The 26,404-nt window shown below is 35.9% G+C and overlaps 1 protein-coding gene and 2 long non-coding RNA genes across 4 annotated transcripts in view; 2 read left to right on the top strand and 1 right to left on the bottom strand.

Moving 5' to 3' along the window:
* Nucleotides 1-8,398, top strand: part of LOC126584796 (receptor-like protein EIX2) — a 38,691-nt gene extending 30,293 nt beyond the window's left edge. The window contains exon 3 of the mRNA XM_050249147.1: nucleotides 6,939-8,398. Coding sequence (XP_050105104.1) covers nucleotides 6,939-8,257 — 1,319 coding nt within the window. The 3' untranslated portion in view covers nucleotides 8,258-8,398. The remainder of the gene's footprint in view (nucleotides 1-6,938) is intronic.
* Nucleotides 8,399-8,451: 53 nt separating this feature from the next.
* On the bottom strand, nucleotides 8,452-24,974 carry LOC126584799 (uncharacterized). Of its 2 annotated transcripts, XR_007610118.1 has the most exons (4): nucleotides 16,950-17,075; nucleotides 16,724-16,887; nucleotides 11,367-11,453; nucleotides 8,452-8,734 (listed from the first exon to the last, which is right to left on the bottom strand). It is a non-coding gene; the product is annotated as an uncharacterized LOC126584799 (long non-coding RNA). The 2 variants fall into 2 exon arrangements; XR_007610119.1 differs by lacking the exons at nucleotides 16,724-16,887; nucleotides 16,950-17,075 and adding an exon at nucleotides 24,871-24,974.
* Nucleotides 14,827-15,302, top strand: LOC126584802 (uncharacterized). Its single transcript, XR_007610122.1, has 2 exons — nucleotides 14,827-14,951; nucleotides 15,081-15,302. It is a non-coding gene; the product is annotated as an uncharacterized LOC126584802 (long non-coding RNA).
* Nucleotides 24,975-26,404: the final 1,430 nt, after the last annotated feature.

Below are 26,404 nucleotides of genomic sequence, written 5' to 3'. Positions count from 1 at the left end.
GCTAGCCTTCACGTGTATGTTGACCTCCCAGCACCGCACGCTCGCCTTGGATCCAAGTAGGTGTTAGCCTGTCGTACAGACTGCAATAGGCAGTTCCGACTCGTAGGTGATTGTGCATAACACAAGCTTCACGTGATCGTAGCACTAGAGCGTTTATTATTACACCTAGCATGTTGTATAGGTCACAATAGGTGACTCCGACTCGTGTATTAGCATAGATTGATGAGCGATAGGTGCAGTCGTACATGTCACATTAGGTGACTCCGACTAACATGTTAGTATAGATTACAGCACATGATCATATCTATATTGCTATTGATGATGTTTTGATGTGGCATATTTCAGGACTTACATTCGGCATGCACTTGTTTTCATACTTATACGTAGTATGGTATTTTGGAAACTATATATGTTTTACGGTGAGGCGTTATAACGTTTTAAAAAGGTTTTTACTAAAACTTTATTTTTCAGGCCTACTCACTCTTGTTTTTCGCCCCTCCAGATTCTAGTAGCAGAGTTTTCGTATTGACGAGGATTATTGGCAAATCTTGGTGTAGACAATTACCATCGATGGTATAATTCTCACCCTATTTTACTTTACTGTACTTATGCTCTGTCATCACGTGTGAAATGAGTTCATTCCCGCTCACTGCGCACTCTTGTATTTAGGCACTTTTAAGGTTAAATTTATTCACATTTTCCACATCACGACACTTATGGCTTAGTCACATTTCAGGTGTTGGCCAGCACAACTTGATTCGGAGTCCTAGTGGACATTTCGGGTCAAGGCGTGTCAATGACCATTTCTATCGATTTTAAATATTAGGGATGAAAGTGAAGAGTTATGTCAATCTCATGAACCATTTTAAATAAAAACTTCCTCTTTTAATTCCAAATCTCTGGGCAATTTTGTTAAAGGGTAAATGTATTAAATAAATGCATGAGCATGACTAGTTCTCAAATTTTGATTTGCTTGTAACGCCTAATGACTCCAAATTTTCTTTTATTTGCTTGATGCGTATAAAATTTAATATAACAAATAAATAGATAAAATAGTAAATGTTACATAATTTTTGGGTCGATCTTTGTGGTGATTGTTCATCAATTTTAATTTTAATTTTTGGGTTTAATTAAAACAAAAAAAATTGATTTAAATATATTTTTTTTGTTGGCAGTATTGTTTTCCAGGGAATCGATATGAGGTCAGGGAAAAGAAATGTGTGAAGAAGGTAATACGCTCGTCTTTCCTGATGTTTTCCTCTCTTTGTCTTTTTCCTGAGTTTTATTATTTTATTTTTTTAATTTCCATAGACACCCTCATTAATATGGAAAATGAAATATATTTTTACTGGAGAACAAAACTTGATTTGAGGTCAGGTGTTATAGTAAACGGATTCAATGCTACCGTTACGTTTTAGTTAAAAAATGTTTGGATATGTGAAAAAAAAAAAAAAAACTTACACATGATGATCCATTATTGGACTATAAGTCCACGTGATGGTAAACACGATCCTTATAATTCATTCCTCTATAATTAACATGCTAAAAACTTGGTGATGAATTGTCATTCACTTTTGTTTTCTTAGTAGAGCGAATAATTAGGTGCTTAAAGTGGAGAATAATAATAATAGTAATAATATTTAATGTTGTCTTTTCATGCCAACAATAATAATATTTCATATAGTGGTGAAAAGTGAAACACAGCCAGTATTTGATTTATTTATGGAAGTGTATTTTGACATTGTTAATGATATATTTTTCCTCTGATGGAGCGGTGAAAAAAATACACTCAATTTATGGAAGTGTATTTTGACATTGTTAATGATATGTATTTGACAAAAATACACTTAATTTAACAAAAATATCTCATGGAGCGGTGAAAAACCACTTATATCGATTTTAAATATCAGGGATGAAAGTAAGAGAATTATGTCAATTCATAAGCCATCAAAAGCCTACCTCTTTTAATTTCAAATCTTTAAATGATAAATGTATTAAATAAAAAGATAAATAGTAAACGTAACATAAAATTTTGGTCGACCCTTGTGCTTTAGCAAGAGCGAAGGGGACTCAACGGAATGGACAGCCTCGACAGTGATTCCGAGTAGCCATCCTTTTATTTTAATTCCCAAAAATTGTATAATAATTCAAAATTATTATAAAAAGAAAGAAAAAAAATTAGACTTGAGCCCCAAAGTCTCAGAAAATCAAAAATAAAAAACTGTTACCCGAGTCAGGGTGCAAAGGCCCACTCACCGGCCTTTTCGTAGTCCACCTGCCCTTGCTTTGTAGGACACAGTGTTCCTGCCGTCGATGTAGATGATGAGGATGGTTTTGTCATTTAGATGATCAACGGCTAAGATGTTCTTGGGCAATCACTGGTAGTTGTGAGATTTTGGACTTTGGGGTGGGGGCATTTTGGTCAGCAGAGGTCACTGACTGAGAAAGTGAGAAGCAAGCGGATGCACGGGGCCAATCAAAGGGCAGCTTTCAGCCCGGTCTGAGTCGTCTGACTCTGGACGCCACCCAACTCCGGCGATTAGATAAAATTAATATTAACTAGAATTTTCTTTTTCTTTCTCAGTGGTGTTTTTTGTTTTTTATTTTATTTAACTATATTGCTTTCTGGCATCAATTAATTAATGTTGGCTGCAAATATCTTTTGGTCTTTTTTCACTTTTCCCTTTGTTACTGATTCCTCATAAAACACAAAATTTTGCTATTCTTCGATGTATGTTTTGCACACCATGAGTAAAACATTGTGCTGAAGAGAATTAGAGCATACTAAAAACAATGTGCAGACTTTTGATGTAAATATTTTTGGAACTAATCTTTAATAAAAATGCAAATCCTACAAAAGTACTTCAACTGCTTTCTACCAATTGATGTTTTTTGCAGAAAGCACTTTAAGTGCTTTTGAACCCAAAATCATTTTCTCTAAAAGTGTTTCAGAAAAGAGAATTAGCCCCAAGTCTAGTCAAACGGAGTGGAATTTGCTAACTTGTAGAATGGGCCGAGGACTTGGAATTTCGATCCCATCGATTTCCTAAAGCTTCGGCTTCTTACCAGAAGCATGTCTTACACGCCATGAATAAAAACATTGTGCGGAAGAGAATTAGAGCTAAAAACAATGTGTCGGACTTTTGATGAAAATGTTTTTTAATACAGTCCTGAATAAAAATGCAAAGTGAACTTTGATAAAGCACTTCAAGTGCTTTCTACTAGAAATACATAACCGGTGCTTCTTTCAGGGAGCATTTTAAGTGTTTTTGGAACTCAAAATCATTTTCTCTAAAAGTGTTTTTCAATCATTTTAAAAGTATTTTCAAACAAATGATGCTCATCCTGCACACCAAAACACGAAAACCAAAGGTTGAGATTTAACTAAATTTCGTTTGATCAAATCTCAACAATTCATTCGTGAAAAGAAAAATGGTGCCGAAAAAAGAATTAGACCCAAGTCTAGTCAACCTGAGAGGACTTTGCTAACTTGTAGAATGGGTGGAGGACTTGGAATTTTCGACCCCATCAATTTCCTAGCAAGCTTCAGCTTCTTATATATTGACTTGTATGCTCAACTCAGTAGCCAGCCATCTGCAACAAAAAAAGAAAAACTTTGTAAAAATGGATAGGTTCCATAATTTTATAGTTAACTTGTGTCACTAATTAATGTATCGTGCTTGTAGGTGTATAGTGTTTTTGTATCTTTTAGTTAAGTTTTACCTACATTATTTTTTCTTTTTATAATCCACCTTTATCACAAAAGTTAAATCCTACAAACAATGTGCAGACTTTTGATGTAAATATTTTTGGAACTAATCTTTAATAAAAATGTAAATCCTAAAAAAGTATTTCAAGTGCTTATTACCAATTGGTGCTTCTTGCAGAAAGCACTTTAAGTGCTTTTGAACTCAAAATCATTTTCTCTAAAAGTGCTTTCAGTTATTTTAAAAGCACTTTCAAACTAGTGATGCTGCTCATACACACCAAAACACAAAAAGCAAAAGTAGTTCTCAATGTTCACTCGTGAAAAACGGTGTGAGAAAGAGAATTAGCCCCAAGTCTAGTCAAACGAAGTGGAATTTGCTTACTTGTAGAATGGGCCGAGGACTTGGAATTTTCGATCCCATCGATTTCCAAAAGCTTCAGCTTCTTACCGATAAAAGTAGTATTTGAGATTGTTCACTGTCAATTATGATGGTATTTTAGTAAAAAAAATCTTTGTTAAATTAAAGAAACTACCAGTTCAAGAGGAAGAGTTGATTTTTAAAATGGTATCTGAAATGATTATAACTCCTAATTTTAATCTTTGAGATTTAAAACGGATAAAAGTGGTATTTGAGATTGTCCATCGTCAATTATTTTGGTATTTTAGTAAAAAAAATCTTTCTTAAATTAAAGAAACTATCAGTTCAAGAGGAAGAGTTGATTTGACAAAAATATCCTCAATTTAACAAAGATTTCTCATGGAACAGTGGGCAATCTTAGGAGAATTTATATCAATTTTAAATATTAGGAATGAGAGTGAGGAGTTATGTCAATCTTATAAACAATTTTGGATAAAAAAAAAGAACCTTCCTCTTTTAATTCCTAAAATACAATGCAGGAGCATGACTAGTTCTCAAATTTTGATTTGTTTGTGACACCTAATAACTCAAAATTTTCTTTTATTTGTTTTATGTCAAGTATACAAAATGTAATACAACAAAGAAGATGAATTGAAATCACTTGACACGCGAATTCCACTGGTAAATTAAATTACATAATTAATGCATTGAAATCACAAATTCTACTTTTTCATCTTAAAAATATGAATTATGTAGTTTAATTTATTAGTGTAATACGTATAACAATTGATATAAGAAAAGAAAAATTGATATTCTTCAACAAATAAATAGATAAAAGAGTAAAGGTTGCATAATATTTTGGTTGGGTTGCATGTGCAGCAAAAGAGAAGGGGACTCAAGGGAATGGACATCATCGACAGTGATTCCAAGTAGCCATCTTTTTATTTTAATTCCCCTAAATTGTATAATTATTCAAAATTATTATAGAAAATAAACAAAAAAAAGTGTGAGAAATTCAAAAATCAAATACCGTTACCCGGGTCTGGGAGTAAGGGCCCACGCACCACCGCTTCGTAGTCCACCTGCCCTTGTTTTGTAGGACACTGTGTTCCTGCCGTCGATGTCGACGATGATGGTTTTTGTCAATTTGAGGATCAACGGCTGAGATGTTTTTGAGCTCTTAGGGGTAGTTATGAGATTTTAGACTTTGGGGGGGGGGCATTTTGGTCAGCAGGGGTCACTGACTGGAAAAGTGAGAAGTGTACGTGCCTTTTTGACTCGGTCTGTCTCTGACTCAGTGGACGCCACCCAACTCGGCAATTAGATAAACTATAATTTTCTTTTTCTTTCTCAAATGTGTTTTTTATTTTTATTTTTATTTTATTTAAATTTATTGGTTTCTGTCATCGATTAATTGATGTTGGCTATAAATATCTTTTGGAGTTTTTTCATGCTAATCTCGTGTGCAAAGCTTGCTTCTGTATTTCTACCTTCAATAACAAAGCTGTTTCACTTTTATTTTTGTTACTAATTCCTCGTAAAACACACAATTTTCTTATATGCTTCAATGTATGTCTTACATGCCATTGTGTGGAGCCAATTTTTGGAACTCAAAATTATTTTCTTTAAAAGCGTTTTCAATTATTTTAAAAGCATTCCAAACGAGTGATGTTCATTTTGCACACAAAAACACGAAAAGCAAATGTCGAGATTTAACTAAATTTCATTTGATCAAATCTCAATCGTTCATTCATGAAAAACGATGCGATATAGACCTAAGTCTAGTCAACGTGAGAGGACTTTGCTAACTTGTAGAATGGGCGGAGGACTTGGAATTTTCGACCCCATCGATTTCCTAACAAGCTTCAGCTTCTTATATATTGACTTGTATCCTCACCTCAGTAGCCAGCCATCTGCAACAAACAAGAAAAACTTGGTAAAAATGGGTAGGTTCCATGCTTGCTTATTCAACCCTACTTTTCACCTCAACATTTTGCTCTTTCTGGTTTTGGCCTCTTCATATCTTTCAGTCACTGCGAAATCATGCATCGAGGAAGAGAGAGGAGCACTTCTCAGCTTTAAACAACAACTCACCGATCTGTCCGGTCGACTTTCATCTTGGGTTGGTCACGATTGCTGTCAATGGGAAGGGATTTCGTGCGACAACCGCACTGGTCATGCTACAAAAATTGACCTCCGTAATACTTATGCAGATCGGTTGTTTGGAAGTTATGAAGAGTGGGAGAAGTGTGAAAGGTCTCGCTTGGCAGGTAAGGTAACTTCATCCTTGCTTACCTTGAAACATTTGAGCTACCTAGACCTAAGTTACAATTATTTCCAAGGGATTCACATTGTTTGCCAACTTCCAACTTTGACATATCTCAACATCTCATCTGGGGGAGAATCTGAATTTCCCAAAAGCATTTTCAACCTTACCAACCTCCAAACACTTGACCTAAGTTGGAATTATTTCACCGGTCATTTGGGCCAACAACATGAACGGATCTATTCCCGAAAGTTTGGGCCAACTCTCTGAGCTAGTTGACCTGGCTTTGGATGGGAATTCATGGGAAGGCATTTTAACAGAAACTCATTTCATAAATCTCACAAGACTGCAATCTCTTTATCTGTCCACGGATGGAGCTATGCCGCTCATTTTCAATGTGAGTTATGAGTGGATTGCCCCCTTCCAGCTCCACACAATTTACATTACAAATTGTAGTGTAGGTCCTGCATTTCCTGTATGGCTTCAATCTCAAACTGAAGTTGAACGTTTGGATTTATCTCGCAACCAAATCCGCGGAAAGCTTCAATCCCAACTCAAATTTCCAAATTTATATTATATGGATTTGAGTCGTAATCAATTTGAAGGTTCACTTCCACATTTGTCTTCTGATGCCACTTATCTTTATCTCCAAAGTAATAGTATTTCCGGGCCTATTCCTTCAAATTTCGGACAACTGATGCCCAAATTAAGATCTTTGAATCTTGCGGAGAATCACTTGAATGGTACAATTCCATCCTCTCTATGCGACATGCAGAACTTGACAATCCTGTCCCTAAGGAGCAATCAGTTTTACGGAGAATTCCCAGAAGCATGGAGTGCGTGGCAAAATATAGAGGTTGTTGATGTGGCTGACAATAACCTCTCTGGTAATATTCCGAGTTCAATGGGTGTCCCGAGTTCTCTAGTTATATTGAAGATGAACAACAACAATTTTGATGGCGAAATTCCTATCGAGTTGAAAAATGCAACGTCTTTACTTAGTATTGATCTTGGGGGCAACAAATTTACTAGAAGTGTTCCTTTATGGATCGGATCAAACTACTCTCTGTTGTCTACTCTGCGTTTGCACTCCAACTTTTTAAGTGGACATATCCCGCGCCATCTTTGCAATCTTCCCTTCCTTCACATCCTAGACCTTGGTCATAACAATCTTTCAGGGACTATTCCCAAGTGTTTGAAGAATTTGACTACCTTGACTTTCTTTCCATCCAACAATTATTCAGACTTTGGATATGATGAGATACAAACAACAGTCACGGCGAAAGGAAGCGAACTCGTTTATTACGAGACTGCTTTGAGATGGATGTATAGCATTGATCTTTCATCAAATAATTTAGAAGGCGAAATTCCTGAAGAAATGACCAGCCTCATTGCATTGGGGACCTTGAACTTGTCAAGAAATCAGTTAAGGGGAAACATTCCCTCGACGATTGGAAATTTGCATTGGTTGGAAACTCTTGATCTCTCACACAATCGCCTTTCGGGACAAATTCCTCAAAGTTACTCATCTTTATCGCTCTTGGCTCATGTGAACTTGTCTTTCAACAACTTGGCTGGAAGAATTCCTTCGGGCAACCAACTCCAGACGCTTGAGGACTCTTCCATTTATGAAGGCAATCCATTACTCTGTGGGGTTCCTCTTTCAACCAAGTGCCCGGGAGATGAAACACCGCATTTTCCCTCTAGTGATGAAGGAGATAATAAAGATGATGACGATAATGGAAAGCTTTGGCTCTATGTCAGTATCACACTCGGCTTCATCACAGGCTTTTGGAGAGTTTGTGGCACATTAATCGTAAAGAAGTCATGGAGGTATGCCTATTTTCGTTTCTTTGATGATATGAAGGATAAAGTAGCATTAGCAATTGCATTGAAAGTGGCTCAGTTGCAAAGAAAAATTTGATTCGAAAAAATGTACTTAACTCATATGGTATTCTTACTATGCGTGATGCTTTATGTTGGTCTTTATAATGTGTAATAAGCTACTAGGACACGATGTGTTCTGTTTTAAGTACTTCAGTTGTTTGCTTTGATTAAGATTTAACTTCAATTGTTTGTCGGAAGTTCGAAATTCATATTTGATGCAGATAAAAATAATAATGTTCTAACAACAGTTGCATTCAAGGACTTAATTATCTATTCAAACAAAACAAAACTGTGGATTTACAAAACGCTGAATAAGTTTACAAAGGAACATGTCTTTGATAACATATATCTAAATGAAATCTGAGCCACTCCCAAAACGCTGGAGATCTGGATAAGTGCCCCCCTCCCCCGACCTTGGCAGATTCCGATTAGGCTCAAAACCAGGAACATCTTACGAGCGCCTCGTGGCAATGGCGGATCTAGACTTCTAACATTGGGTGGTCCTAGTATTGGACTTGAAGTATCCAAAATCGGATCAGAACCATCCAAAATTGGAGTTAAACTATGAGAAATAATATTGACCAAACTAATCGACAATGTTTTCACGTGTTAATATCGTTCCAAACTTCTAATTTCTACACATATCAATTATTAAAACAAAAAATCATATCAGTTAATAAACATATATATATATATATATATATATATATATATAAACTAACAAATGATCAAATCAATTAGTAAAAAATCATAAATTAGAATCTAATAAGCATAGCAATAACTATAATCTATTGGAAATTCAAAGTCTTTCATCCATTATACATCTATTTCAATAGCATCCTGTATTACTAATTTGGGCAAAGATTAGAAAGCTCAGTTAAATTTAAAAATTAGGATATTATAAAAAATGAAAAGTAGAAATTAAGAAATTCGGTGCTGGTGGACAGGAGAGAGGTGGAGCAGGTGGTGGATCCATGGGGGGTTGGTAGGTTGTGGATGGAAGGAAAAAGGGAATTGGGAATAGGAGGAAAAAAGAGATTTGGGCTTTGGGGATTACTAGAAAAATGTCCGCTCTCTGTATCGGGTTTTCAAACCATAATCGACAATAGCTATGAATAATATATACAGCAATTATTGATAATGTTTTCACGTGTTAATATTGTTCCATACTTCTAATTTCCATAGCATCCTGTATTATTAATTTGGGCTAAGATTAACTAATATTGTCCAAACTAATCAATAATGTTTTCACGTGTTAATAATATCATTCCATACTTCTAATTTCTACACATATCAATTATTAAAACAAAAAAATCATATCAGTTAATGAACAAACATACATATACATACATACATACATATATATATATATACATACACATATATACATACATATATATATATTAACTAACACGTGATCAAATCAAATAGTAAAAAATCATAAATTACAATCTAATAAGCATAGCAATAACTATAATCTATTAGAAAGTCAAAAAATTTCATCCATTATATATCTTTTTCAATAGCGTCCTGTATTATTAATTTGGGCTAAGATTAGAAAGCTTATTTAAATTTAAAAATTAGGACATTATCAAAAATGAAAAATAGAAATTAAGAAATTCGGTGGTGGTGGACAGGAGAGAGGTGGAGTAGGTGGTGGATCCGTGGAGGGTTGGTAGGTTGTGGATGGAAGGAAAAAGGGAATTGGGAATAGGAGGAAAAATAGATTTGGGCTTTGGGCATTACTAGAAAAATGTCCGCTCTCTGTATCAGGTTTTCAAACTGTAATCGACAACAATTATGAATAATATCTACAGCAAAATTCACTAAAAAGGCTGCAGCAATACAATTGCATTCTCAAATGCAGTAATTAGACAATGCACATTTTACTTGAGTAATTCCCACAAAATCACAAATTAATCAAGTCATCTCCAAATAATTGAAAAACCAAGAGATAGGTGAATCAATGCGATAAAATAAGCAGTTCAGTTTGCATCAATATTCTATTAAGTTGACATCAAGAATCAATATACAATCAAAATGGCGAATGCGGAAGTATATGTTAACAAAAGTTGCAATGGCTCTAGTTCACTTATATGGTTGAGTGTCAGTGAGGATTTTGATGATTTAGAAGATGCACCTCAGACTGATTGATGGGATAAAATATTCTTCACTTTTTTTTTCCAAAGCTTTTCAATAAAGAAGAGACTGTTTGTATGGTTAGAGGTTTTTCATGCCAGCAAACCTTCTCCGATATTCCCAATGGTCAAACAGTAGTAAAAATGTAATGAAGATGGAGACTGCCCCAGCTTGTCTCTGATTAAATGCATGTAGATACTGAGTTTTGTCAAGTTTTTACCAGATTGACTACAGCAGATGATACTTAGTATCAATGTCTTATAATATGTGTTATGTATATGCTTTGTAAACATCTTTTCACTATATTTTTTAGTATAAGAACTTAAATGAATTAGCTATTTCGAAAGAGAGAATGTCAATCATGTGGTTTATTATTTCTTTGAGATTGATGGTGTCTGTTAGATTTAGGACGATGCGATCAAACACTGTTCTGATTTTATGACAGATTTTCATTTTTAGGAATTAATTTGTGGAATAGAATGCACGTTGTTGCCCTGCATTTGGTTTGAACTGTGCTCTTATTTGTAGTATCTTATGCATAGATTGAGTGCTCGAGAAAAATTTAGGTCACTGATTCATGAAGTATGAAATGTTCTCTTGCATTAAAATTGGTCCTAGCTGTTCCTAAAGTCGTGTTATGCGTGAACTACTAATTATGTGATTGCTTTGTTTTAATTTGTCAAAATATTATTACTTCCCAACCATATTAGATCCTGATTTTCAAAGTGAAGTTTCCCCTTCTATTAGCTTTAGTTCTTTGGATTTTACAAATATCAACAGCCTCTGGAAGTCGGTGTACTTAACTATCGTCATCTCTCGCACAAGCGAATGCTTAAATTGCACCAGTTGAAGGTGTAAATTGCTCAATCTTGCAATTCAGAGAGTGGTCTACATATTTTCTAAGTAAATTCAGTGGTATAATGTAATGATGCAACTGCAACTAAAGAGATAACATCTGCAGACATGATTTTGCAAAATCGTAAAACTCTTAAGAGTTTGAACCGTACCCGAAAGTTTATATGAGTTGAAGAAGGACCGTACTTAAGTCGGCAAGATCATAAGCTCTTGAAGCTTCTCCTCCATATCAGAACCACCTGCAGTCCAAATTAACAAAGATTCAAAGCCAAATCAAAGCAAATCAGTGATAATTTAAACAAAAACCCCTAATTATTTTTGTAGAGAGAATTCATATCAAGACCAACTACGTTATTTGATTCGAATTGAATCCAAAAGCAGCACAAACATAAAGGGTAAAAAATTAAGAACCGGAGAACCAAAATGCCAAAATTAAACTCAACATATCTCTCTCTCCTTCTCTCTGTGCAGCCCATACCGCTGCTTGCTTTTGCTGCACCTCTGCCTGTCTGCAAGATCTCTCCTCCTCTCCCTCTCTCTCTCTATCTTCTTCTCTCGTCTGCAACAACTCCCTCAATGGCTCAATCCCATCCAACGAAGCGGACAACATGCCCCCCAAACCCCAAACGTGCAATGACAAAACTAGCCCCATAATCTTCACCCCTGCCCGTCCGATCTGAAATCCAAACGGGCATAGGAGTAATTTAATTGTTTCAAAACTGCGCCGTTTTGGTCCAGCCCTCTAGGCCTCTGTCTGGCCCTTTGAAACCTGGCAAATCCATAACAAAGATAAAAATTTGGCCTGCAAATCCGTAGCAAAGCAAAAATTTGGGTAGACCAAGTGCCCAGGAGATGAAACACCGCTTTTTCCCTCTAGTGATGCAGGAGATAATAAAGATGAAGACGATAATGGAAAGCTTTGGCTCTATGTCAGTATCACACTCGGCTTCATCACAGGCTTTTGGGGAGTTTGTGGCACATTAATCGTAAAGAAGTTATGGAGGTATGCCTATTTTCGTTTCTTTGATGATATGAAAGATAAAGTAGCATTAGCAATTGCATTGAAAGTGGCTCGGGTGCAAAGAAAAAATTGATTAAAAAAAATGTACTTAACTCATATAGTATTCTTACCATGCGTGATGCTTTCTGTTGGTCTTTGTAATGTGTAATAAGCTACTAGGACACGATGTGTTCTGTTTTAAGTACTTCAGTTGTTTGCTTTGATTAAGATTTAACTTCAATTGTTTGTCGGAAGTTCGAAATTCATATTTGATGCAGATAAAAATAATAATGTTCTAACAACAGTTGCATTCAAGGACTTAATTATATATTCAAACAAAACAAAAATGTGGATTTACAAAACGCTGAATAAGTTTACAAAGGAACATGTCTTTGATAACATATATCTAAATGAAATCTGAGCCACTCCCAAAAAAGCTGGAGATCTGGATAAATGCCCCCCTCCCCCAACCTTTGGCAGATTCCGATTAGGCTCAAAACCAGGAACATCTTACGAGCGCCTCATAGCAATGACGGACTTCTAACATTGGGTGGTCCTAGTATTGGACTTGGAAGTATCCAAAATCGGTTCAGAACCATCCAAAATTGGAGTTAAACTATGAGAAATAATATTGACCAAACTAATCGATAATGTTTTCATGTGTTAATATCATTCCAAACTTCTAATTTCTACACATATCAATTATTAAAACAAAAAATCATATCAGTTAATGAACAAACATACATACATACATACATACATAACATAGATACATACATACATACATACATAACATAGATACATACATATATATATATATATATATATATATATTAACTAACACATGATCAAATCAAATAGTAAAACATCATAAATTACAATCTAATAAGCATAGCAATAACTATAATCTATTAGAAATTCAAAAAAATTCACATCTATTTCAATAGCATCCTGTATTATTAATTTGGGCTAAGATTAGAAAGCTTAGTTAAATTTAAAAATTAGGACATTATCAAAAATGAAAAATAGAAATTAAGAAATTCGGTGGTGGTGGACAGGAGAGAGGTGGTGGATCCGTGGAGAGTTGGTAGGTTGTGGGTGGAAGGAAAAAGGGAATTGGGAATAGGAGGAAAAAGAGATTTGGGCTTTGGGCATTACTAGAAAAATGTCCACTCTCTGTATCGGGTTTTCAAACTATAATCGACAACAGTTATGACTAATATCTATAGCAAAATTCAATCAAAAGGCTGCAGCAATACAATCGCATTCTCAAATCCAGTAATTAGACAATGCACATTTTATTTGAGTAATTCCCACAAAACCACAAATTAATAGTCATCTCCAAATAATTGCAAAACCAAGATATAGGTGAAACAATGCGATAGAATAAGCAGTTCAGTTTGCATCAATATTCTATTAAGTTGACATCAAGAATCAATATACAATCAAAATGGCGAATTCGGAAGTATATGTTAACAAAAGTTGCAATGGCTCCTGTTCGCTTACATGTTAAGAGTGACAGTGAGGATTTTGATGATTTAGAAGATGCACCTCAGATTGATTGGTGGGACAAAGTCTATTACATTAACCGGCATGTTGATTAAACCTAAACCTTATTGTTTTTCTTTTGGTTCTTAAAAAAAAAAACATGAAAAAGATAAAGCTGATCATTCCAATTGTAAATGGGATCAAATATTCTTCACTTTTTTTTCCAAAGCTTTTCAATAAAGAAGATACTGTTTGTATGGTTAGAGGTTTTTCATGCCAGCAAACCTTCTCCGATATTCCCAATGGTCAAACAGTAGTAAAATTGTAATGAAGATTGAGACTACCCCAGCTTGTCTCTGATTAAATGCATGTAGACACTGAATTTTGTCAAGTTTTTACCAAATTGACTACAGCAGATGATACTTAGTATCAATGTCTTATAATATGTGTTATGTATATGCTTTTTGTAAATCCTTTCCCTACATTTTTTTAGTATAAGAACTCAACTGAATTAGCTATTTCGAAAGAGAGAATGTCAATCATGTGGTTTATTATTTTGTTGAGATTGATGGTGTCTGTTAGATTTGGGAAGACGAGATCAAACAGTGTTCTGATTTTATGACAGATTTTCATTTTTAGGAATTAATATGTGGAATAGAATGCACATTGTTGCCCTGCATTTGGTTTGAACTTTGCTCTTATTTGTAGTATCTTACGCATAGATTGAGTGCTCGAGAAAAATTTAGGTCACTGATTCATTAAGTATGAAATGTTCTCTTGCATTAAAATTGGTCCTAGCTGTTCCTAAAGTCGTGTTATGCGTGAACTCCTCATTAACTTTCTCGTGAACTACTGATTATGTGATTTTTAATTTGTCAAAATATTATATCTTCCCTACCATAATAGATCCTTATTTTCAAAGTAAAGCTTCTCCTTCTATTAGGTTTAGTTCTTTGAATTTTACAAATATAAACAGCCTGTGGAAGTCGGTGTACTTAACTATCCTCATCTCTCACAAAGTGAACGTTTAATATTGCATCAGTTGAAGGTGTAAATGTATTGGTGGCGTCATCAATTTATCAATTAAATTGGTACCGCTGAGGATGTCAGATAGATCATGTTAGGGGTCCAATCTTTTAAGTTTTGACCGAGTTCATCTATCTTGCATTTCAGAGAGTGGCCTACATATCTTCTAAGTAGATTCAATGGTATAGTGTAATAATGCAATGATGCAACTGCAACTAAATTAGTAAAAAGGTCGTACCCAGTGCACAAGGCTCCCGCTTTACGCAAGGTCGTACCCAGTGCAACTAAATTAGTACATTACAACAACAACAAAGCCTTTTCCCACTAAGTGGGGTCGGCTAAACTAAATTAGTACATTATCAAAAAAAAAAAATTAGAAATTAAGAAATTAGGTGGTGGTGGAGAGGAGAGAGGTGGAGCCGTGGAGGGTTGGTAGGTTGTGGATGGAAGGAAAAAGGGGATTGGGAATAGGAGGAAAAAGAGATTTGGGCTTTGAGCTTTGGGCATTACTAGAAAAATGTCCGCTCTCTGTTTCGAGTTTTCAAATTATAATCGACAACAACTATGTATAATATCTACAGCAAAATTCACTCAAAAGGCTGCAGCAATACAATCGCATTCTCAAATGCAGCAATTTAGACAATGCACATTTTACTTGAAAAATTCCCAAAAAACCATAAATTAACAGAGTCATCTTCAAATAATGAAAAATCAAGAGATAGGTGAATCGATGCGATAAAATAAGCAGTTCAGTTTGCATCAATATTCTATTAAGTTGACATCAAGCACCGATATACAATCAAAATGGAAAATTCGGAAGTATCTGTTAACAAAAGTTGCAATGACTCCAGTTGGTTTATAGTTATATGTTTGGAGTGTCAATGAGGATTTTGATGATTTTGAAGATGCACCTCAGATTGATAGTTGGGACAAAGTCTCTTACATTAACCGCATGTTGATTTAACGAAGAAAATTTCAGTACGAATGGCTGATCGGGTCAGCTATAGTGCATCCCTCACAAAAGTATGTGTACTGTGTATTATAGTCTCACCGGACCTCGCACTAATCTAACTTAGTGCTACAATTCTAGTCAGATAGCCCTATTGAGAGCACTACTCTTATTAACTAAACTAACTCACGAGAAAGTTTGAGTAAGGTTCTCGACCACAGCATCCTTAGATAATCTCTCAAAATAGCATAAGTACCTTGGATTTTGATCCGATCCAACCCCAACTAATCTCACCCAATGTTAAAGTTGCCCTCGCAAGTCAGCCCCATCAAAGTTTCTCTCCCACCTCCCATTTGCAAATGATAGGGATATTCTAGATAAGCCAATACCAATGAGATCTGATCTGAGTCCCCGAATTCCACTATCCTGCTGGGGACATGCAATTTATTTATTTATTTTCTTAGCCTGGAGAAAATAGCAAAATCCCATCATCATCATGGCCCCCTCATCCAGTCTTTGGATTTTACATATACCAACAGCCTCTGGAAGTGGGTGGACTTAACTATTGTCATCTCTCACACAAGTGAATGCTTAATATTACATCACTTGAAGGTGTAAATGTTAGGTCCAATCTTTTAAGTTTTGACCGAGTTCATCTATCTTGCATTTCAGATAGTGGTCTACATATCTTCTAAGTAGATTCAGTGGTATATTGCAACTAAAGAGATAACATCTGCAGACATGATTTTGCAAAATCATAAAACTCTTTGAACCGTACCGGAAAGTTTATATGAGTTGAAGAAGGACCGTAGGCAAGATCATAAGGTCTTGCAGCTTCTCCTCCATATCAGAAACACCTGCAGTCCAAATTAACAAAGATTCAATGCCAAATCAAAGCAAATCAGCGATAATTTAAACAAAAACCCCAAATTATTGTTGTAGAGAGAATTCATATCAAGATAAACTACACTATTTGATTCGAATTGAATCCAAAAGCAGCATAAAGAAAACGAACAGAGCAAGACAAACCCTAGAAACGAACAGACCAAAATTAAACTCAGCATATATATCTCTCTCTCTCTCTCCTTGTCTCAGTGCAGCCCATAACGCTGCTTGCTTTGCTGCACCTCTGTCTGCAAGATTTCTCCTTCTTTCCCTCCCTCTCTTCTTCTGTATCTGCAGGCCGTACACTTGTCTGCAACAACACTCCCTCAACCCATCGAACGAAGCAGTCGGTATCCCCAAATCCCAAATATAAAATGACAAAACTACCCCCACAATCTTCTCCCCTGTCCGTCCGATCTGAAATCTAAACGGGTACAAGAGTAACTTTGCTTGTTTCAAGACTAGGCCGTTTTGGTCCAGGCCTTTAGGCCTCTGTCTGGGCCTTTTGAATGCAAGCCGAACCTGGCAAATCCGTAACAGAGCAAAATTTTTTGTAGAAAGGCAATTTGGTAAATAAATCAAAATCAGGGTAGTTTCACTGTTGGTTATTAAAAGTGTCAAAATTTCCTCCTAAACTTTAGACTATAGTAACTAGCAAATAATGCACATGCGATGGTGCGGGATTGAAAATTCTATTAGGGCCCGTTTGTTTTGCTTCACTAGGTTTCGCTGGACTGGACTGGATTAGCTTTTAGTCTAGTCTTGTGTTTGTTATCATGCGGGGCTAAGATTAATGAGATTAGCCCGGACTCGCCGAGACTAGTAGCGTCACTAGAGGTTCATAGCTAGAGTCCCTGAAAACCATGGGACTAGCTAAGAATTGTTTCGTTCCTTTATCGCTCGTCTGCTTCCCTTCGCCAACTCCACAAAAAAACGAGTTTTATTTTCCCAAAAAGAAGCTCAATGACTCCGCCGTTGAATCACAGCGCCTGCCGCACATACATGGGAAAAGCTTGGACTTTCACACCCTTCGCCGTTGAATCGTCGACTCAACACATCAACTCCCCCAACAGGTCTTAAATCGCCGGGCTCCAGCTCCGAGAAGAGTCTGGGTCGGCCGGATCTGGGGCCTGGGAAGATGACGGTGAATTGACAAAAAAGCAAAAATACAAAAAGAAATACAAAATCGCTCAAGACTTTGGGTCCTTCTTGGAAGCTCAAGTGCAGGAGAATTAGAGCAAGTTTCTTCCTTTTCCGCGACTTGAGATAGGAGGCATAGAGGGATAGGGTAGAGAAAGAGGATGAGGGCAGGACTGAGAAAATTGAGGAATAAAAACAAAAAGAGGTTGATGGACGAAGAGGTTTCTAGAATTAGGAATAAATTATGAATTAAACGATATAATATTAGAATTTATTATTATTCTGTTTTTTAATCCGACACTATACCAAACACTTCACTAAATCAGTCCAACTTAGTCTAGTCTAAGCCAGTCCAAGTTAGCCCCGGAGGCTAGTTCAATCCGAAATAGTCCAATGCAACAAACGTACCCTTATAGTACTATTTACATACAAAAAATAATACTTGAATGTGTGTACAACTAACTGTACATACTATTTATATACAAAAGGTTAGGCGGATATATATTTACTTGATATGCTAGATGGTATACTAAGAGATGTTCATTCTTCTCACATTGGGTTGTTGGGGTGCCTCATCTTCTTTCTTGCCTATGTTATCTTCTCTACCGTGTTGTTCAAACATAAATGTGTCATGTTCATGAAACTTACGATCAAAAGCCTAATGCATGATTCCCTTATTACAAACTCAATCATAATACAATGAATGAAATTATATACACAGTATTACAAACATAATTTCAATCTTCTACTAATTCGACGAAGCGTGGAAACGTACAAACAAGTGCAACATATAACCAAAATCATGCACCTTTAACTTCAGGTGCTTGTATCATTAGCAGTTGTCATCATTGTAGTCATTTTACTAACATAATTATCATCACCTCAAGTAATTATGTTTATCAAATTGCCCTTTTCGAGGCCACTAATTTTTCCACAAAAGTTTTAGATATCTCATTTCCAACCATACATCCAAATAAAACAAAAATTAAAACTCCACAGTACCAATACACAATCAAAACTCGAACTCGAAAACTCATATCCAAAGTAATATCAAATGATAGCATTTACACAATTTTAAGAAGTTGAACAGAGAATGGTTAAAATAAAACTAATCTGAGTTCGAGATCTAAATACCTAAACAACACCAGTAAAGCTGCATTCTTCCTTTTCAAGTAAATGATGTCACATATCGTGTGTTACATTTTGACAAGGATGATGGGATAAGACCGAGTATGCTTTTCCAACTGGATTACAACAATTATTGCATATACTAACCTTAGGTATGATGATATCAGCTTAAACCTTGTATTTCTTTACACATCATCCCCCTTGCAAAAATTATGTAACTACGGCCATCTTTGTCTCAATTCAATGTGTTTTGTTAGCCCCAAACGTAATGGAACCTAGTCATGAAGGAAAGTTATAACTTCAACATGCCTACTAACCAAATGAGACCTATGCCTATTCGTCATTGACATGTATAAACAGACTATAAAACCCCAACTAAGATATAGCAACTACATATTGCTTAACAAATAGTAGGAAATCAAATCTTACATACTGTTATATATCACACCGCAAATTTTATCATCGTATTAAGTGTATAATTATAAACCCCTTTAATTAATACATCTAAACTATACATCTGAGGTATTATACGGGTCCATTCCAACCGTGACTTTTTATTCAATAATATATTGCTATGTGAAAAAATGTACATATGTTAATGCATTATTGGACTGTAATAACTCTACGTGACGGTAAACACGATACATGCAATTCATTCCTCCAGTGGCAGAGCCACATGGAGCTGAGGTTGGCTAAGGCTCATCCTGGAATCGCAATCTTATACATGTTGTCCACAAAATATAACAATGATGAGTATGTGGTGTAATGGTGAAGTTGTAACGATCCGTCCCAAAATTTTACGGTTTTTATAATATTAAAACGTGAAGTTACGAAAATGCCCTTCAAAATAAAATGTTGACTTTTGTTGACCACCTTGTCATGTCATGTGAGATTCCTTTTCTTGGCGTATACTTGTAGTACTCGTCGCTACAAATGCGTGGACACAAGCGGAATTGAATTTGGAGTTAGAACGGAGATTTTACAAAATTCAAAACGATAGGGGCATTTCGGTAATTTTATGTTCTGTGGGATATTTTTCCGTTTCGTCTTTTCTTGCTTTGTTTGGTGTGCCAGTGGGGCGCACCCCTGTTTTGTTGTCTCTCGGCCCACTCTCTTTCTTCTCTCCCTTTTTCTTTCTTCTTTTTCTTCTCCCCGTGGGCTTTTCTCTCTAGAACCTTCTCTTCACTTTTCTCTCCCTTTCATCTTTGCACTCTTCTCTCTTCTCCGAGGCACTGACGCACACACAAACAAACAAACAATGATGGCAACACCTCGACCACGACTCACGTCGGCGAACCACTATCACCATTATCTAAATCTCGTCGTATTCACCCCAGGCCAAGGCCTTAGATCTTCGGTAGTGGCAGAGATCACTGTACATCGTCTTCCCTGATAAACCCAAGGTGAGTTCTCGCCATCCTCGACGTAGGTAAGTGCCTAGAACCTTTTAGATTGTGTTTTAAGGTTATATTATGGTAGTTTTTAAGTTATACTCGCACGTTGGACGCAGAAACAGCTCGGAGGAACCTTCCCAAGTTTTTCGACGAATGAACCTACTTTTGGAGGTATTTTCCTGCCAACTCTGGCCATCACTCGACCTCTTTTTGGTACGAATCTATTCTCATCATTCCCACTTCATTTTCATAGGTAAAACATCATTTTTTGTAGAGAAATGAGCTCGAATGGAGCTCTGGAAAAATAGCCTAGAATTCGGCCAGTTTCAGGCCTCGCGAGGAAGGCAAGTACACCTGTACTCGCGGGCGCGCGGAGCACACGTGGCTTCACCGAAGGTACTGTGCTCGCCGGAATCCATGGCGGCGCCGACGACTTTTCTACCAATTTTCCAACTACCCATCTCAGCATGTGGTGACCCGGGCCTCCACACATTGGCGGCGCATGCGGCAGCCCGTGGGGGAACCCGATGTCCCTCTTTAGGTTTTCTACGTGCCGAATTTGAATCCGCCATTCGTTTCCTCAAATTCGATTATTTTAGTAGAGTTTTAATAAATGGTCCCTGTTTGTGTTTAGGTGTGTTGGTTGGAAGTGATCCCATCCTCCCTAGTTCGATCGGCTCTCTAGTATCAGAATATTTGTGAGTGGACCTTTTCTCAAAATGCATGTTTTTATAAAATATTAGGCTTGCATGCATTTCATATTTCATGACTTGAGTATGTTTTATATTATGTTTTACGAATTTCTATATTTATAGTTTACAGAGAATATATAATTTATTTAAATTGTTTTTATGAAGTATTTATGGTTATCTATTTATGGTTTATAAAAAGGCATGTTTATAGAAATCACTTTTATGGAATTTCTTATGATTTCAGATGATGAGGTTTTAGTATTCTACACTTGGTATGAGATTTTGGTTACGTTTTTTCGGTGCTTATCTAGTGGGTAATCATACACCATGTACACATAACCGGAGTATATATATGTCTATGGCCATAAGACACAGTTGAAGATATTTATGACATACTCCCAGCTTCACTGGCGAAACCAGTGTCGGTGTGTTATGTATATGTTTCTTCTCTGGCATAACCCAAAGTCGTACAACTTCACCTTTGGGTGATGAGATCTACCATATTTCTTCATTGGCGTAACCCAGTATCGTACAATTTCACCTTCGGGTTATGGTTGTGAGACCCCGAAATTTTAAGGTAATTAGAAAGTATTGTTATAAATTTTGGAGTGTTTTCGAATTTTACGAGTTATAGTTCATTTTAAATGGGCGATAATTTTACTTGAGTTTAAAGATTATTATGAGCTCATAAGCACTCAAGTTGGTGAGTATTGTTGACTAGAGTTAATGACGTGGGTGATGTTAAGAGAAGGTGTAAAGCTACATTTGGGATGTGGCGTTCACCCTAAGCACTTTAGGTGCTGACTATGTTAACCTATCAATGGATGTGTGCTCTATATTAGCCATGCAATTGACAGCCACCTTGAGAACACTTGAGATGCACTTGCCTTGCCACATGTTTTAAGTGCCACGTGCTAGACTCTCTCCACAAAGAAAGAAACAAAGTGGGGAATTAGAGCACGTTAGGTGCTAACCTATAAATTGGTTATCTTTTCAACCTTTTCCCCAGACTATGCTAGAAGTGACTAATAAGCACCCTAGTTGTTGACTAAGGGAAGCTATAACTTGGACGTGGCTTCAATTAGCCTTGGGGGGTGGCTGCCCCGTATCATTTTTCTCCTTATTTGGTTGACACCTTGCATGTCACCATTGTTTAGCCGCCAAACTAACCAATTAGAGGTTATTGTTGGCCGCCTCACACTCGTATAAATAGGAGCTTTCCTGCTCCATTGTTTTTGGAAATGACGAAGCATGCAGCATGTGAGCTCTTGCAGGACAGAGAGATGGAGATAGATGCATGTTAAGCCTTTGCCGAGAGATATTATGAGGGTTTGACATGCAATTGCATGCAAACATGTTCTGAACTTATGCTATATACATAGGTTTAGTTCTTATACATTATATATTTATATATAGTGAGAGAGATTAGAAAAGATATGTGTGGTAGAAATACTTAGTATTTGGACGTGATCAAGGAATTTATTTAAGTACGTAGAGTCTAGTTATTGCGGTAGTGACGTGGATCTTCGTTTTAGCTTTGGGATCGAGGTATTGGTGAGGAATATTGCTTGCTTGGCTTGGAGACCAAGTAGGGGGATCCTCACTTACCCTATTTATGGAATTTTGTGAATGTACGTATATGTAAATATACGAATGCCTGTGAAAGTTGCATGTATTTTGTTGTGATAGAACCATGAGGAAAAATGGTTTGTTTTATATCATGATATGCGTGTTGTTTTATGCTACAAATTAATTGATGACTTGAGAGTGAAAGGGGCATAGCAACCGCCTTGGGTTTCGATCCCCTAAACCTCCAGAGGGGCTACTACGAAGGAATTAGTACCGCTACCTTTTTAGGAGAGGTACTTGGATATCTAAGGGTAGAGCATTAAAGGACACTCTCGCTACACCTTACCATAAGTATATTCGTTCGGAGTTGGTCCAGGTAAGGGGGTAGTTGGTCATTGGACCGGTCATCAGGCATGTAGCGATTTATAGGGATCCCTGTTTTCTTTTTAAAAGGAAATTGTGTGAGCATACAATCTATTTTCAAAACTAAACAAAGCTTTTGTTGTGCATCAAACATTTTTCTATAGTATATATAGTGTTGTATACTATTTTCAAACCTAGCTAGGGTGGATTCCCTGAGGGGGAGAGATGAACGTTTGTGATGCTCACCCTTACTTTATTACAGGACCGGTGCACCTACAAATAGATGATCTGGACTAACGTCAGGACAAGCGTTGTTTGTTACTTGTCAACTTCTTAATCGCTCATTGACTTTCCACAGGTTTTTGTTTGTACATATGCTTGATTCCCTCCGTCTTGAAGGAATCTTTTGTAACTAAACTTAGCACTTTGTACTCTCCAAATCGTGCCTAAGAGTTGGTTAGTATATTCACTTATTTTAAACTCTTTGGTTTTGTTGTAAGTTTTAAACTTCGTCTTTGACGTAAAAAATTTATCCAAATTCCGTTGCCTTGTATTCTTCATTTTGCCAAAATGATTTCCGCTTCCGTACTGTTCAAAAATAAATTATTTTACTTCCCCTTAAATAGCCTTACGTCCTATTGGGAATGTAGTGCTACAGTGTTGGAATTTAACACTATAGTATTGTGTTACTAATAGAGCGTGACACTATTACATGCCCGTTTTTGGGGCGTGACAATGGTTGCGTTCAGGTGACTATGATACCCCTAGTTGAGTACTTTATTATTTTGAGTTTACGAGCTTTCTCGGATTTGCCTTTGGGAGATTTCAGTACCACTTTTAGATATGGTTTTATTATCTACCGCACATTAGGGTTTTCAGAAAAACCTAGTATGTAGTATTATATATGTGTTTTCAAAACAAAGGGTTAGTATGTTCAAAAGAAAATTGATTTTACTTAGTATTATTATTATTATAAACTTTGGTCCACTTACCTTTTCGTTTTGCGCTCCCTTCAGGATTTAGAATTGAAGCATATAATCCCGGCGCTAGGGCACTCTCACGTTGGTATCTTTGAGTCTTCTCAGTGTAAGACCTCTCTCCCTTGTTCGTACCCTTTTATAATAATTTTATTGCAGTACTATTGATTAGTTGTATGATCTGAACATGTTTCCGTATTGGTATATTCCTTTTTTTATTCCGTATTTTATTTGTATGCATATTTAAATGGCTTCGTCATTCTTGGGTGTCGACCAGCACGTGCCCATCATAGTATTTGGGATATCGAGGTTAAAGCGTGTCAGAAGCAGAGTTTGGTTATACACCAGATCCTCTGTTCAAAACTTGCTGATGCCAGCTACCTTTCTTCTAATTTTCAAAACTCCCAACAATAGATAATCATAGCCAAAAACCTTCTTATTTCTTTAAATTAGATAACCATAGCCAAAAACCTTCTTATTTCTTTAAATCAAATTTCTTTTATCAGTTCATATAAAATAAGGTCTATATATTTGAAAGTAAGATCCAGTTATGTTGAAAGAAATATCTTATGATATTTTTGAACTAGTCATAACCTTAAATTTTTACTTGAATATGTATTAAATCCCTTTTATTACCAAAGGTTGTAAATAAGCTCTATTTTTATAACATAATCATCTCAATACTAAATTTTTCATCTAAATCTTAAAGCTCTGACTTTAACAGAAATGCCAGGATTGTTTTGGCCTATATTTAACTAAATTTTAAGGTGGAAAGTTTATATGAGTTGAAGAACGACAGTACTTAAGTCGACAAGATCATAAGCTTTTGCAGCTTCTCCTCCGTATCAGAACCACCTGCAGTCCAAATTAATAACGATTCAATGCCAAATCAAAGCAAATAATTGATAATTTAAAAAAAAAACCGCTAATTATTGTTGTAGAGAGAATTCATATCAAGATAAACCACATTATTTGATTCGAATTGAATCCAAAAGCAGCAAAAAGAAAGCGAACAGAGCGAGACAAACCCTAGAAACGAACAGACCAAAATTAAACTCAGCATATCTCTCCCTCTCCCTCTATCTTCCTCTCTCGTTTGCAACAACACTCCCTCAATGGCTCAATCCCATCCACGAAGCAGACAACATGCCTCCCAAACTCCAAACGTGCAATGACAAAACTACCCCCATAATCTTCACCCTTGCCCGTCCCGTCTCAAATCTAAAAGGGCAAGAGTAATTTTACTTGTTTCAAGACTGCGCCGTTTTGGTCCAGCCCTCTAGGCCTCTGTCTGGCCCTTTGAATGCAAAAGCCGAACCTGGCAAATCCATCACAAAGCAAAAATTTGGCCTACAAATCCGTAACAAAGCAAAAATTTGGGTAGAATGGCAACTTGGTAAATAAATCAAAATCAAAGTATTTTTACTGTAGCTTATGTATAGTGTCAATTTCCTCCTCAACTTTAGACTATAGTGACTAGCAAAGAGTGTACGCGCGATGTTGCGGGATTGAAAAATGTATAAATTTTTTTATGTACAATACTATTTACGTACAAATGATAATACTTGAGTGTATGTACATGGTGTTCACTCTTCTCACATTAGGTGCCTTATCTTCTTTCTTGTCTATGTAATCTTCTCTACCATATTGTTCAAACATAAATTTGTCATGTTCAATAAAAAATCAGATATACAAAACATTATGTATTTACACAATCCCATATTTATGAAACTTACAATCGAAAGCCTAAGCTGCAAGATTTTCCAATTACGAACTCAATCATAATACAACGAATGAAATTATATACATAGTATTACAGACATAATTTTAATCGTCTACTAATTTGATGAAATATGGAAATGTGCAAACAACATATAACCAATCATCTTGACAATAAATTCTTCAAAACACAACTTTTATGACCCTCCAAACTGTGAAATAAAAAATAATAATAACTCATGACAAAAGATTTACAAAACACAGGGAAAGTAAAAACATTGGTAACTAATTAGACATGAAAATGCAGAATAAGCCAATTAAGCCATCGAAACTAATACAACCATAGTAGTATTAAGACTCATATCGTCGTAGTAGTACTCTTTGACCATATTAAAACTCATATCGAAAAATATGAAATTTGCATACCCATTTGACCATATTAGGACTCATATCGTTGCAGTAATACTCTTTGACAACAAATGGGAAAAATTAGAGGCCATGGGTATTCCTTAAATCCCATCATGTTATCAATTTCCAAAAATTTTGGGCATTCCGGAAAATCACACAGACTATATACCCTACACTCTGTACAATTCCATGTTGAATAAGACACATCAAAAGTAACCAAAATCATGCACCTTAACTTCAGGAGAGATTTACCAAAAAAAATAATAATAATAACTTCATAAGAGATTTTTCAGTGTGATCGGAATACAGAATGATACATCACGTGTCATTATATAAATGATAAAATATTTGTGTTAAAAAAATTAATAACTAAAAAAAAATTTCCACCGTTTATATAAAAACATATAGTATATCACTCATATTCCGATCACAATGAAAATTTTCTCTAACTT

This window comes from Malus sylvestris, chromosome 10 (assembly GCF_916048215.2).
Source record: "Malus sylvestris chromosome 10, drMalSylv7.2, whole genome shotgun sequence".
Lineage (NCBI taxonomy): Eukaryota > Viridiplantae > Streptophyta > Magnoliopsida > Rosales > Rosaceae > Malus > Malus sylvestris.
Note: the sequence above shows the minus strand (reverse complement) of the source record. Positions and strands in the feature narration are given on the sequence as shown.